We start from the raw sequence: 16,706 nt of genomic DNA, 5'->3' as shown, positions 1-16,706 counted from the left end.
AAATCATTAACACCTGGAATGAAGAACATAACGTTTGAACCTTTTGTAGATCCAAATAAAGTTTTGCTTCCACCACACCACATCAAACTGGGCTCATGAAAAATTTTGTGAAGGCTTTGGAAGTGAAAGGTCCTGCATTCACATACTTGTAAGAGAAATTCCCATGAAGTAAGATTAAGGCAGGCGTTTTCATTGGTCCACAAATAAGGTAAAATGTGCTCTTAATGATAGTGAGAAATCAGAGTGAAAAGCCTTTCGAAATGTTTCAGCGACGAACAACAAGTGCTTCCATCAAGACATCGCAGAGATGGAACAAAGATACAAAAGCAGATGGAATGCCACCACATTAGCAGATTATTGTTGGATGGTGAAAAGGGATGCTACCAAAGCTGAATACAAGTGAAAGGCGAAAAGGTACAGTGTTTGATACAGGTATGTTTGTAGCTACATCTTACTGCCATATAAATAAAAAATACCTTGTATAAATATAAAAAACTACTTTTTCAAAAACAAAAGCCAATTTGCATTTTAAGCACCCTAAAATCTATAATGTAAACTTAATTTCATGCCCATAACAAGATATGATCCAAAATTTGCTGTTCAGTGTAATATTAGTTTTAGCAAATCCATATTGTAAAAAGAGATAGTCACCGTAGTAACTGAAACTCAAATTACAAGCACACTGACACTGCTGGTACATACTCCACCACACTGGGCAATATACATACCTAAAATTCAAAAACACACACACACACACACAGAGAGAGAGAGAGAGAGAGAGAGAGAGAGAGAGAGAGAGAGAGAGAGAGAGAATAATAATATGTTGACCATACTCTTAGGATTAATTCAGGACCTGAAAACAATGAAAAAACAAAAAGGGCATATAAATATGTCTAATTCTCTACAGTTATGGTGCTATGGCTGTTTAAATTTTAAACAATACTGTGGAGTAATAAATGGTAAAAAAATAATAAAAAATAGAATAAGCATACATGTATCTATTATGAATAACATAGTAGATACATGTATCTATTATGTTTTTTTTTAAATTCAAACCACCATAGCTCTGTAATTGTTCAGAATCTGACACATGTTCATTAGTATTAGCATTTTGGTATTAGCAGGGGCAAGTGATACAAAGAAACAAGTTTATATGAGCATTAGCCAAAAAAAAAAAAAAAAAAAAAAGTTTTGAAAGAAACCCCCTACCTGTCTCATATATAAATTCTTTTCACTGTGCTATTTTTTTTCAGGTCCTGAATAGTGTTTGATAACATATGGGCTATGTTTTACAACATAGACCATATGTTATGAAACACTATGTACATATACACAACTTGTTTCATAATATGTCAGAAAATTATGAATTCATGAAGACAATCTGTACAACTTAATCTTGAAGTCAATTTCTTGCCATACATTTTATTAATATTATTACATTATATTATTTAAGACATTCAAATTAACTACTAAAACTTTTCAGATTTACATCAGTCTGGCCTGTGTGTGTGCATGCACACAGGTGCATATAAAAGTATTTTGCATCTACATTCACACATGAAGAGTTATTCAGGGAGGGGAATGCCAGAGGTGAATTAAACTCTGGCAGTGAGCTAGATGATTTTGTAATAACTGATTGGAAAGTGGAGGAGAAATTGTTGAAGATAAACATAAAAAAGGCACCTGGGATGGATGGGATCTATCCAGTTATATTAAAGGAGCCAGCAAAGGAAGTAAGCAAACCCTTAGCCATAATTATGAGAGCTTCCTTCGACTCAGGGGAGGTAGCCATGGAATGGGGATGTGCAAAATGTAAACCCAATTTACAAAGGAGGATCAAAGGGCGACACAAGTAATTATAGACCTGTTAGTTTAACTTCTGTTCCAGGGAAATTAATGGAGGCACTGGTTAAAGAAGCACTGCAGGATCATCTAGACAAGACTTCAGTTATAGCTCAGACACAGCATTGTTTTGTTAAGGGGAAGTCTTGTCTGACCAATTTGATTGGATACTATGTGGTCACAAAAGGAACTGGATGCAGAGAAAACTTTGATATCATATATTTGGATCTTAGAAAGGCTTTTGATACTGTTGCACATGGAAGACTGCCGCACAAATTGGAGCAGTGTGGCATTGGAGGAAAATTGCTACTATGGATAAAGGGATGGTTGAGTGGGAGAAGACAGAGTGGTAATTAATGGACACTGCTCTTCATGGACTAATGTTATTAGTGTAGTCCCTCAGGGTTCAGTGTTGGGTCCATTGTTGTTTTCTGTATTTATAAATGATATTGATGACGGTATATCAGGCTTAATGTCCAAGTTTTGCAGACGATATGAAGGTTGACAGGGTTGGTAAGGACACTAATGACAGTATGCTGCTGCAACAGGATCTAGAAAAGTTGAGCAGATGGGCTGATAGGTGGCAAATGAAGTTTAACATTGACAAATGTAAAGTACTACATATGGGAAGCAGTAACACCAGAGTAAAGTATCAACTCTATGGTACTACACTGACAGTGGTAAAGAATGAAAAGGACCTGGAGGTAATTGTGCAGGCAGATATGAAGTTCTCTGAGCAGTGCAGACGGGCTGTAAGAGCAGCTCATGGTGTCTTGTCAATGATATACAGGAATTTTTCTAGCAGAGATAAGGTGATTACAGGTCTGGAGGCCTCATTTTAAGAGGGACGTAGAGCTGTTGGAACGAGTACATAGAAGGGCAACAAGATTAGTGAATGGAACGAAGGGTTGCTCTTACAAAGAAAGGCTTAAGTTTTGCAGATTACAGTGTCTGGAGACTAGGCACCTGTGAGGTGATCTGATTGAGGTATATAAAGCCTTGAATGGTTTAAGCATGCTCATTGCTGATGGGATTCTTCCTCTTGCTCAGAATAATCACGTGAGAGGGCATAAATTCAAACTGAGGAAAGACAGTTGTAGGATAGATGTGTGGAAGTTTGTCTTTAGCCAGCGGGTAGTTGATGGGTGGAAGAACAGACTTCCATCTTTTGCTGTGGAAGTTGATAGCCTAAATAAATTTAAGGCTGAGCTGGACAGGTATTTGGAACAAATGGAGGGGTGAAATGGGAGCAGATTTTTTTTTTTTTTTTTTGGCTGATGCTGCATAAGCTTGCTTTCTTGCATCGTATGCCTCTACTAATGCTAATGCTAAAAAGAAAGATTTTTAAATCCTGTATTTGTGCATAGAAATGTTTGAGTTTAGGATTTGAAACTTGGCTGGCAATTTCATCCTTCTCTTTTAGCTCCCTTCTGGAGCTATACATTTTTTCCCATATATGGATAAGTGCTTTCAGGCCTCTTGAACAGATGGTCTAATGGTAGCAAAAAAAACCAGACTTAAACTCCATTAATTACCTCCTAATCAGTCTAAAGTCTGTGACCCAATATGGTTTCCTCGTTTTAGAGGAAAGGAAGAAGTCTGAATGTGAGAGATCAAGAAAATAAGGCGGGTGCTACAGACTTTCAAAGCCACACCAGATTGTGGAGTCCACTGTAAGAGCAGCTTTGTGAGCAGGTTCATTGTCAACTAGAAGGTAGACATCTTTGGATAACTTCCTGCATCTCTTCAGCTTGACAGCCTCTCTTAACTCTTCCAGAAGAGTTTCTGTACTATTCCCCAGTTATGCTGTTGCCCTTTTTGAGGAAATCTGTACGGATGATACTTTTAGAATCTCAGAAAACTGACGACAAATTTTTTGGCAGTCAATTGAACCTTGGCTTTTGGAGGGATAGGGTTCCATTGATTGTTACATTATACTATTTATGACATTCAAATGAACTATTACAACTCTTTTCAGATTGATATCAGCCCGCCTTATGAGTTTCTAGGTCATAGTGTACCAGCATTCATCCATCATCACAATTTAGTCAAAAAAAAAAAAAAAAAAAATCAATATTCTCTCTACAAAACTCCAACAATTGTGTAGAACACTCTTTCCTATGGAGCTTTCGAGAAGGTGTCAACAATCTCAGAATCCATCATGCTGTTGGCTTAGACATATGCATGAACTTGTGCGTTCACTGAAAACAGATCCACAGCTAATGTTCACTTCATTTGCAATAAAATATAGTCATAAGTCTGTCTTCAAGGAATATCTGTTCAATTTTAGCCACGATGGCAAGTTCTGTGGCTGAACTGGGTCTTATTTCTCTTGGGTCATCGTGCACACTGCTTGAACTGTCATTTCCAATTTTTCGCAGTCTCATATGATGGGCAATCCTCTCCATATACAGCTTTCATCACCTCACGAATTTCTTTTTTTTCTTTGCCTTGCAAATAAAGAAATTTTATAATAGCTCAGACCTCAAGCTCCCCCATCATACCCCTCTTGCTGTATTCATGGGTCTCTAGTGCAGCAACTGATGGAAAAACAAATAAATATACATTAACTTATGAAACTTAATAGTATATATAGACTGACATAATATAACTGAAATATTTCTAAGAGAGGATAAAAATTTATTGATTGCCCCACATATAACAGAAGCTGCATAAGCTATCTTACTTTATGTCTACAGGGAGGGGTATACAGAAAGAGCAGCAGTGTCATATTTAACAAATATTATTGGACATTTATAAAATTTTAAATTTTAAAATAACACAGTTTTTGGTGTGCAAGAATGTATCTATATGCTATTATATATTTCATCTAGCTATTAAAATAAACAATGAAACAACTTTCATTTGCTTCAGAATTATCTAAAAACAGTTTAGATTTTATGTTTTCTCTGAAACATACAAAACAGAAGAATCAACTCAGCCATCATAACAATGATTTTTGGATACTTTACTGTAACTTCCTGACAGCATTTTTGTCAAGATTAATCAAAATCATACAATGGACATGAACGAACAGCCTGTTGATAATTAAAAGCTTTTAAATTTCTTTACACACTTTTATTAATAAATATATTCTATAATTTTTATTATAGAATATATACTCTAAAGTAATTATGAAATATCAGATAATGAAACAGGCCTACGCGCTCTGGATTCATTAAGAAATTTATTATAGTTGCACACAGAGCGTATAAATAAAAGAAGAAATATATAAGCTTTCGGCTATATGGTAGCCTTCCTCAGAATTAAAAATACATGAATGGCAGTTGGAATAGAGATGTGCACTGCCAGCCACAAACGTCAACAAACAATTAAATCTCGCGTCTCACGCACCTGGCAGTGCACATCTCTATTCCAACTGCCATTCATGTATTTTTAATTCTGAGGAAGGTTACCATATAGCCGAAAGCTTATATATTTCTTCTTTTATTTATACGCTCTGTGTGCAACTATAATAAATTTCTTAATGAATCCAGAGCGCGTAGGCCTGTTTCATTATGTTCGTACTATTCTTGGCCAACCAACATACGACATGGTCGTGAGACTACAGAAAGATTTTATCTTTATAGCCCGTGGCAGACAACACCTGAGGTTTGCGCATAGGTGCAAAGCTAACGAGATTATACCGAAAGGGTTTCGCTACAAACAACCATTTTCTAACGAGCGCATGAGACGTGCCTGTCGGAACTTCGGCTTCAAAACTCTGCGCGTTTGGATCGGCTGCCTCCATCATGACATACAACATGCTTCAGCGAGCAAGGCAACCCTACTAGCCGACCTTAAGGCTCTGATTCCCGATCCCGTTTACACCGATGTGGTCAACACTTTATGTTACCAGGCCGTCAGAGAATCAGATCTTTATTGTGCCCGACAGAAACGTAAGTTCAATAATTTGATTAATGAATCCCGTCAATTTCGCAGCCAACGTAATACCCCTCTCAGCCAAGTCAACCCGATCACAGAGTCAGTAGTTCTATCATTGGACAAACGCTGGCCACGTCATCATGCGTCACAGCCACAAACGTCAACAAACAATTAAATCTCGCGTCTCACGCACCTGGCAGTGCACATCTCTATTCCAACTGCCATTCATGTATTTTTAATTCTGAGGAAGGCTACCATATAGCCGAAAGCTTATATATTTCTTCTTTTATTTATACGCTCTGTGTGCAACTATAATAAATTTCTTAATGAAATATCAGACTATAAAAGCAATACTGATTGACAGCAAATTAGCTTTAGTAAGCTTGGGGGTGGAAGGGGGAATGTATAGTCTCAAACAGGACTAGTCCACTCTAATACCAGATTATTAGATTTATAATCTAAAGGGAAAAATAAAATATTAGGTGTAATGAACAATTTATGCTAAAAATAAATATGTTCAATAAATACCATATAAATATCCCAAGTGCACCAATATCTATTTTCATTCATAAGCTTTGTAATAATAATATTCAACCACATAGCCACATGCTCACATAAAAAATACTTGCTCAGCCTGGTGTTAGTAATTATATTTATGTTAGGAGTGAAGATCATCAGTCTGAGATAAACATAAGTCACTAAGAGAGGATAAATATTTATCCTCAAGTGCTCATATTTCTTAATCTCATGTTTGCTCAATGAAACATATTACTGTGCCCAACCTTGTTGTTAAATCCATCATGTCAGGAAAACCCTTCAAATGAGATTGTACTACTAAGCTCAACAGGAAAGCCTTTAGAATGGAGGTGAAGGTGTAAGTTATATTCAGTTAGAGAATGGAAAGCATCATTAATGTTGGTCAGTCACTTGAATTAAATTTATGATTTCATCTGTTTACTCCCTCTCTGAATAACTTTATTTTTCATATTATTATTCATAACATCTGAATATACAGTGGAATGCACTGATTGATTTTCATTTATTAATAAAACGGCATACAAACCATCATGATTTTTATCTAAAGTGGAAAATATCCAAAAGTTATCCCTAACAGCCTGTGTAAAGTGTTCTTCAACTTTGGAAGCAATCCACTGTTCCAATTCTTTCTGAGTGAGAAAACCATCCTGGTCCAAATCTGCCCTAAATAAGCATCATATAAGCAATATAAGCAGATATAAGCATCATATAAGCAGGCATTCATAAAAGATCATGAATGAGTAAACAAAATACATATGTAAACACAAACAGATTTACTGCATAAGTTTATATGTATCACAACCTTATTTTTAAAAAATATTTATATAACTTAAGCCATTACATAATTGCACACTTTTTTAAAAGATGACCCAGTTTTAATTAAAAAATTTCAACTTGAAAAAATATTTAAATTCACTACATGGATTGCAGACAGAAAAAATAAATTTTAATAAAACGAACATTAATAGAACATTTAATATTAATTAAAAATTTAAAAAGTGAGGTTATGATATAATTGGTCAACTAATGTATGCAATACATCCTTAAGTGAATTTTTATCTTTTCTGTTATTCATTTTTTTTTAATAGAAGCAAACAGTAAGTAAATACTATATATTAGCTACTAATTCATAATTTTTAATAATATATAAAAATAATTGTTTCACTTCACTACACATAGTCCCACTTTAATATTCACTCCACATCTGCAATAAAAATATAAAAAAAATTTAAAAAAAACTAAAAAAAAAACTTTCCATATCACATATCATTCCTCTCTAATGAACTGTCTAATTCTTTCTTAAATTTATTCGAACTATGCACTGCTACAAATCCAGATGGAGTTTGTTGCAGGAAAACTGCAGCTAGATTTTCTGGATTTTAAAAAAATTCAAAGGGGTTTGAACTTTCTCAAAATCCATTTGACATACCCATCAATGATCTTGATAAGAATTTACAATTAGAGTTGGTAGATCTTCAATCTAATGATGCACTGAATACAATATTTAAAAATGAAAATCTAATTCAATTTATTCAACATTATCTGGGTCAGATTAACAAAAAGTGAAAAATTTTGAAAGAAAGGTTACATCAATTTTCGGAAGTACATGTATATGTGAGCAGACCATTTCAAAAATGAAATATGTAAAATCAAAATACAATCACATCTAACTGGCCCGCATTTACATGACTTTAAGAACTGGAACTAGTACTTTAAAACCAGATATTACAAAACTTAGTTGCACTGTACAACCACATTCATCGCATTAATTATAATTTTGCTGTATTATTATTATTATTATTATTAGCCATATGGTGCAAGGAAGCCTGAGACTTATGCTGCACCAGCCAAAAAAAAAAATTTCTGAACTACCAAGAGAGCGAGAGAGAGAAAAATAAAAGGGCACCACCAAGGAAGAGAATGATGATATCCAGCTCAGGACCCTGGGTGTGCCAAGCCCATACTCACCAGATGTGAGCCTCTAGGGTTAAATATTACTGACTATATTGTTGTGATTAATACAATAAATAAGTAATAATTAATTTTGTTGTATTACTGACTGTATTTTTGTGATTAGTACAACAAATAAGTAATAATTAATTTTGTTGTATTACTGACTGTATTTTTGTGATTAGTACAATAAATAAGTAATAATTAAAATTTGATTTAAACAAACTGGTATATTTTATATTACATATCCATTGATTTATTTTTGAATCTGTAGATAGAGGTAGGTATAAAATTTGTTTCTCTGCATAACGCTAAAGTTATGCAGAGAATGTAATTGGGTATTTTCTCTGCCCACCAAATATTCCAAAAATTCATGTGTCCCACTTCTCTAAACGTTTGGGGATCCCTGATCTAGACAATACTGCAGTTATAGTTCAGACTAGGGCTTACAATACCAGTCAAAATCTTAATACTGGTATTTTTAATTTATGAAACCGGGATACCGGTATTCCAAAAACAAACGTTTTTCTCAATAAATTTTGATGACAGTTAGGTGCAATAAAGTAAGGGACAAAACAAGTACTGTAATTACTTGAATTCAAGTTTTAAATAAACATTTATTGCAATAATAAATATTCTGAAAAAAATCATTAAAATACAGTTATTCTAAAAACAAAGAAACACATATTGTTACTGCAAAGTTTAGTTATGTTTAAGCATCCACACTACCTGTCTGAATAAAGTGAGCTCTTAAGAAACATAAGCAATCAATACTATGATTGTTTAAAATGGATCTAATTTTGGTACATATTTGATTAGCGACAGAAAACGCCCTTTCAGATTCTATTCTGGTACTATTATACCGAGATAACTGTAGACGATCTCAGTCCATATTTTCTAGGCTTTGAACTTTTTTAGCAAAAATAGTTAAACGTATTTCATTAATTTCTAACTTAAGTTCATCTTTTAAAATCTCACTGGAGTCAGGCAATTTCTTATTTTGGAAAGAATTTGCAGAACACTGATGTTCTGTTCCATGTTGGTTTCCATGGTTGAATTATGTTCATCATTTTCTGAGGGAGAAAGGCGTTTTATTCAGTGAAGTAAAATTTTCACTATAGTATCTTTACTGAGTCTGGGAGAGAGCAAAGAGTGGGGATAAGGAATTCTTCACATATATAAATGCAAAGAAAAGGACAAATCAGATCGGACACATATGTAATTGCGTGGGATAGCATTAGATACCCCAACTGATGTTGCAGGTGAACTCGACAGTTACTTGGAATCGATATTTACAGAATAAAAACCCTTCACATCAATGAGAAATTATGGGAGCGAAGTTGAAAAAAATTTAATTACTTGAATTACGATTTTGATGTTGAAATTTCACATGCTGATTTAATGAGAAAAATTTTGCACCCACAGGCGAGTAAAGCTCATGTGGTAGTAGTAGTAGTGGCATGTGATGCAAGAAAGCAAGTGTATGAGCTTATGCAGCATAAGCCGAAAAAAAAAAAAAAAAAAAAATCACACCATTCCCTCCAAATGCTTGTCCAGTTCCTCCTTAAATTTATTCAACCTATCAACTTCCACAACGACAGATGGAAGTTTATTCCAGCAATTAACCACCAGCTGACTAAAGGCAAATTTCCACACATCTATTCTATATCTGTCCTTTCTTAATTTGAATTTATGTCCCCTTAGGTTCGTAATCTGAAGAAGTGGAAAGATCCCATCAGAATTCAGCGTGCTCAACCCATTCAAGGCCTTATACACCTCAATCAGATCACCGTGCAGGTGCCTAGTCTCCAGCCACTGCAATTTGCAGGACTTAAGCCTCTCTTAGTAAGAGGATCCCTTCATTCCCCTCACCAATCTTGTTGCCCTTCTCTGTACACGCTCAAGTAAATCTACATCCTTCCTAAAATGAGGCCTCCAGACCTGTATGCAGTACTCAACGTGTGGCCTGACCATTGCCTTATACAGAGGGACAATCACCTTCTTTTCCCTGCTAGCAAAATTCCTATATATCATTGACAAAACCTCATGACCTGCCCTGGCAGCCTGTCTGCATTGCTCAGAAAACTTCATATCTAACTACACAATTACTCCCAGGTCTTTTTCATTTTCTACCACCTTAAGTGTAGTACCACACATTTGGTACGTTTTTCTCTGGGGTTACTTCTACCCATATGCAGTACTTTGCATTTGTCAAGGTTAAACTTCAGTTGCCACTTCTTAGCCCATCTGCCCAAATTATCTAGATCCTGTTGCAGTAGCACACTGCCATTACTGTCATTAACAACCCTGCCAACATTTGTATCATCTGCAAACACCGACATTACGCCTGATATACCTTCATCAATATCATTGATAAATATACAAAACAACAGTGGACCCAACACCGAACCCTGTGCTGGGTCTCCACTAATAACATTAGTCCACGAAGAGCAGCACCCATTGATTACCACCCTCTGTCTTCTCCCACTTAACCATCCTTTTATCCATTGTAGCAACTTACCCTTAATACCATTCTGCTCCAATTTGTACAATAGTCTTCCATGCGCAACAGTGTCAAAAGCTTACCTGAAATCCAAATATATGATATCAAAATTATTTTTTGCATCCAGTTCCTTTGTAACCACATCATAATATCCTATCAAATTTGTCAGACAAGACTTTTCCTTAACAAACCCATGCTGTGTCTGAATTATTGCTGCAGTCTTGTCTAGATGATCATGCAATGCATCTTTAACCAGTGACTCCATTATTTTACCAGGAACAGAAGTTAAACTAACTGGTCTGTATTTACTCGTGTCACCCTTTGATCCCTCTTTGTGAACTGGGGATACATTTGCACATCTCCAGTCCGTGGGAACCTCCCCTGAGTCCAAGGATGCTCTCATAATTATGGCTAAGGGTTTGCCTTGCCACCTCCTTTAATATAACTGGATAGATCCCATCCACCCCAGGTGCTTTTCTTATGTTTAACTTCAACAATTTCTCCTCCACTTTGCTCTCAGTTATTACAAAATCATTAAGTATCCTGCTACAATTTGATAACCTTCTGCCATTTTCAAACCTTAATAACTCCTCATGTGTGAATGTAGATGCAAAATACTCATTCAGTTTGTTTGCTATCTGAGCAGGATCATCAACAGTCGAACCATCGATGTCAAGTGGACCAATCAGATTCATCCCCTTCCTTTTAGAGTTTATATAAGTAAAGAAATCCTTGCTGTTTTTCTTAGCATCTTTTTCCAAGGATTTCTCGTAATCTGCCTTCGCCTGCCCAACCTACTTTGTGACCTGATTACAGACTAGCTTATATCTGCCATAGGCTTCTGAGTCGCTTGATAATTTATATGCATCCCATGCATTTTTCTTCTCTGTTACGAGTCTCATTAGTTCATTAGATAACCATTTAGGCCTAAACCTTGAACAATATTTAATAGGTATGAAACTTTTAGTAGCATCCATGATTAATTCCTTGAATGTTTCCCACTTAGAATTTACTGTTGGTAACATTGTCAGTTGATCCCACTGTACAGAATTTAAAAATTTTCTGAGACCACTGTACTCACCTTTACGGAAGCAAAAACCCTTTCCTTTACTCCTGATGGTAATTAAATCTTTAAGTAAATCCCACATCAGTACACTGTGATCACTGCCACCTAGTGGTTCCTTTATCTGCAAATTCTTAATACACGAATGATCACTGCTGATAACCAGATCAAGAGTATTACTCTCTCTGGTTGCCTCTCGAACATGCTGCTGCAGAAAACAATCATCCAATAAATCCACAAAAGTCTGACTAGTGTTTGAGTGACCAACCCACAAGTTCCAGTCAATATCTGGGAAGTTAAAATCCCCCATTATAAGACATTCTGATTTACTAGCCCACTCTATTTCTCTGTACAATTGTTCATTGTACTCATTTGAGTCATTAGGCCTATAACACACTCCTGCTCTTATTTTTGCTTTCGCAGTGCTTATGTCACACCAAACTGACTCAACAGTGCACTGTTCAACTATATCAACTGGGTACACTTCTTTTTATTTTATGTTTTTCTTAATTAACAGCATAACACCTCCTCCCTTTCTATCCTTTCTGTACACATTGTACTCCCCAAATTCCAGTTCTGCATTCCTTATATCTGTGTGATACCATGTCTCTGCTATCCCAACAATATCCACCTTTGATGTCTTGACCAACACACTTCAAATTCATCAAATTTATTTACTATACTTCTAGCATTGGTATACATGGTTGATGGCATATACCCTATAATCTTAAAGGAGGCAGCAAGTGAATGCATTGAACCATTAAGGCTACTTATGAGAGCATCACTGGACTCGGGAGAGATTCCGTTGGATTGGTGTAAATTGAAATATAAAGGCAGTTTAGGAGTGTAACGGGAAATTACCAAATGGCCAGTCTAACTTCAGTAGTAGGGAAAATCATGGATGCAATGCTCAAGGGTGGAATTTGGGATCATTTAGATGGAAATGTAATTCTGTAGGATACACAGCATGGTTTTGTAAAGGGAAAATAATGTTTAACGAATCTGGTTAGCCATTTTGACAGGTCACTCGTAAGCTGAATTTAGAGAATAATTTCGACACTGTTTATTTAGATATCAGCAAAGCATTTGACTCAGTCCCACATGAGCAGTTACTTTATAAGTTGGAGCAGGCTGGAATCATAGGGAAAATCCTTAGATGGATAGCATGATGGCTTGGCACCAGGCAGGGGGTTGTGGTAAATGATTATTCCTCAGATAGGGTTAAAGTAAGAAGCAGGGTTCCTCAAGGATCAGCATTGGGACCACTGTTGTTTTTGATTATCTTAAATGACATCTATGAAGGGATATAGGGTGACTAAACTTGCAGATGATGTAAAGATCAACAGAGTAGTTAATGATCGCCGCCAAGCAGAGCTTCTTCAGAGTGACCTAGATAGACTTCCGGGATGGTCAGAGAAGTGGCAGCTATATGCTTTTATTCAGCAAAATGAAAGGTCTTACACCTGGAGAACAGTAACCCCAAAATAACTTATACACTTGGTGGAGTTGAACTAAAGTCAGTAGTGGAGGAACAGGACTTGGAAGTTACGATACGGTCAGACATGAAGTTGTCCAAGAATTGTGGACAGGTTGCAATGTTGCATGGTGTCCTATCGATGATTTATCGAACATTTGCTAGTGGAGATAACGACGTCATAATCACATAAAGGTGATTTTATAACCTTTGTGATTAAATTATAAACCATTTTTTTAAAATTAGTACCGAAAAACAGGTACTTTTGTATCAATATCGGTATTTGAATACTGGAAAAAAATTACCGGATCCCAGTATTGTAAGCCCTAGTTCAGAAACAGCATGGGTTTATTAAGGAGTAGCCTTGTCTGACAAATCTGACTGGATACTATAATGTGATCACAAAGAAACTGGATGCAAAAAATAATTTTGATATCATATATTTGGATCTTAAAAAAGCTTTTGACACCGTTGCACATGGAAGACTGCTGTGCAAATTGCAGCAGTATGGCATTAAGGTCAAGTTGCTACAATGGATAAAACAATGATTTAGTGGGAGAAGACAGAGAATGGTAATAAATAGACACTGCTTTACTGGACTAATGTTATTAGTGGAATCCCCCAGGGTTCAGTGTTGGGCCCATTGTTGTTTTCCAAATTTATCAATGATATTGATAAAAGTATATCAGGTTAATTTAAGTTTGCAGACGATACAAAGGTTGACAGGTTGTTGTTAATGACAGTAATGATAGTACACTACTGCAACAGGATCTGGAAAAGTTGAGCAGATGGGCTGAGAGGTGGCAACTGAATTTTAACATTGACAAATGTAAAGTACTGTATATGGATAGCAGTAACCCCAAAGTAACATACCAACTGGGTGGTCTACGCTCAAGGTAGTGGAGAATGAAAAGGACCTGGGGAATTGTGAAAAGGAATTGTGCAGTCACATATGAAGTTTTCTCAGCAGTGCAGACAGGCTGTAAGAATAGCACACTGTGTCTTGTCGATAATATACACAAATTTTGCTAGCAGGGATAAGGAGGTGATTGTCTCCTTGGGTAAGGCAATGGTCAGGCACACCTTGAGTACTGCATACAGGTCTGGAGGCCTCATTTTAGGAAGGATGGAAAGCTGCTGTAACAAGTACAGAGAAGGGCAACAAGATTGGTGAGTGGAACAAGGGGGTGCTCTTATGAAGAAAGCTTAAATTCTGCAAATTGCAGCGTCTGGAAACTAGGCACCTGCGAGGTGATCTAAATGAGGTGTATAAGGCCTTGAATGGTTTGAGCAAGCTCAATGCTGATGGGATTCTTCCTCTTGCTCAGATTACTCATCTGAGGGGACATAAATTCAAATTGAGGAAAGACAATTGTAGAATAGATGTGCAGAAATTTGCCTTTAGCCAGCGGGTGGTTGGTTGATAGTTGGAACATGAAACAAACTTCCATCTGTTTGTTTGTTTGTTATTTGGTTTTTAGGAGCATTAGCAACAAAGGCCATATTGCTCCGGGGCTATGCAGTGGTCATTCCCTGACCTTTCTGCATCCTCCGTATTTGGTGGTGACGGACTCGAACCCCGGTCTAATCAAGAAGCGTGTGCTACGCACTGCTGCTCCTTCCCACCTGGCTATGGAGGCACCCTTCCATCTGTTATGGTGGAGATCAACACTTAGTTCAAGGCAGAACTAGATAAACATTTGGGGTGAATGGATGGGTGAAATGAGAGGGTTTTTTTTTCGGCTGATGCTATATAAGCTTGCTTTCTTCCATCATATGCCTCCTACTAATGCTAATCTTCCATTGCATTATCACTACCTGACAACGGTTCTTGCATTAAGTCATGTGATTTCATCCAATTCATGAGAAATTATAAGGTCAAGAATATTCTCATCCCCAGTATTATTATCCCTGATATGCTGATAAAAATTATAATCAACTAGTGCAGGAGTGGCCAACTTAATTTGTAATGTGATCTATTTTTTTTCTTCAAAATGTGCCGTGATCTACCATCTCAAGAATTTCATTGCACATGGTTAAAAAAGTTAATCAACACATATTGAAAAATGTTGTTTATAAATTTTAAAATTAAATACAATTCAGAATTCTTATTTTAAATTCATACATATTTAAATTTTTAATTTATGCAAAGTTTGCATCTTCATGTCATCTGCCAAGCTTTCAAAATCGGGGATATACTGTGATAAGGCCAACCGTAAAGAATCTTCTGTATGCAAGTCCATAAGAGTAGAGCGATTCTTCGTCTTTGTTTGTTTCAAACACGAAAAAGCCAATTCACATAGATATGTGGAACCAAAACAGGAATTTAAAAGTTCACTGCATTTTTTTACATTTGAATACTTTTCTCGGCAAGCATATTTCTAAAAGTATTTTTCTGATGATCTGGCTTTTAGGAAGATATCGTTTCGCAATGTAATAATTTCATTTTCACTTAATATTTTTTCCATGTGAAAAATCTCAGCGATTTTTTCTGCAAATTGTTTCGTATCTAAGTCAACATTAAATGGAAAAGAAATATATTGAACAATGTCTTCAAATGTTTCAAAATCAATCACAACCTTCTCAATTTCAGAAACATATTTCTCACTATTAAATTCAAAAACAGGATATTTTTGCAAATGAACTTGCATATTTGCAAAATGATCAAATTTTTTTTCTTTGAAATCCTTAGCCATTGCCACAAATTGATATTTATATGCAGAAATATTTCTAATCGTCACCCACATTTTTATTTTTTCCTTGTAATTCCAAATTCAGATTACTTAACTTACTGGTAAAATCTGCCAAAAAAGCCAGACCGCACAACCACTCTGTATCTTGTAGCTACTGATAATCATCTACCCTTTGATCATCAAATTTTTTAATTTCATTCAGCAAATTTCGAAATCTCTGTAGAAACTTACTCCGACTCAGCCACTTCACATCTGTGTGTAATATAAAATCTGATTCATTTTCATCGAGTTGCAATTTGAAAAGTCTCCTTTGAAGAGATTGTCCTCTGATGGAATTCACGATTTTGAAAGCTATGTCCATAACACTTAGTATTTAATCTTTTGCTGGCTAACACTTCTTGGTCGATTCATCATCCTTTTGGCACAATGCGATGAATCCGTTAAGATGCCCTCTCACTGCTTTGGCTCCATCTGTTGTTATTGATACAAGTTTAAATAGTGGCAATTTAATTCTTTCAAAAAAAAAAAAAAAAAGTTTTGAATGTGTTAAATATATCAAGACCTCTAGTTCTTTCTTTTAATGAAACCATACCCAGCAGTTCTTTAGTGGCAGAATCATTGAACAGCATATGGATAAAAATGAGCAACTGAGTTGTATCACTTACATTAGTTGTAAAAAAAAGGACACACAATTAGCAATATGAGCACGCAATTGTTCCCTCACATTTTCTCATTTTTTTGATGCAACGCATCACAGTA

At 35.8% G+C, this 16,706-nt stretch overlaps 1 protein-coding gene across 1 annotated transcript in view; it reads right to left on the bottom strand.

The window, feature by feature from the left end:
• myd (stromal cell derived factor mayday) overlaps positions 1-16,706 on the bottom strand; it is a 181,130-nt gene that overhangs the window by 134,193 nt on the left and 30,231 nt on the right. Inside the window, exon 2 of the mRNA XM_090382877.1 lies at positions 6,791-6,927. Coding sequence (XP_090239003.1) covers positions 6,791-6,927 — 137 coding nt within the window. The remainder of the gene's footprint in view (positions 1-6,790; positions 6,928-16,706) is intronic.

Source organism: Mastigoproctus giganteus, chromosome 10 (assembly GCF_048544385.1).
Source record: "Mastigoproctus giganteus isolate SK-2022 chromosome 10, ASM4854438v1, whole genome shotgun sequence".
In the NCBI taxonomy this organism is placed as follows: Eukaryota; Metazoa; Arthropoda; class Arachnida; order Uropygi; family Thelyphonidae; genus Mastigoproctus; species Mastigoproctus giganteus.
The sequence above is the reverse complement of the archived record's forward strand: the minus strand, read 5'-3'. Positions and strand labels throughout refer to the sequence as shown.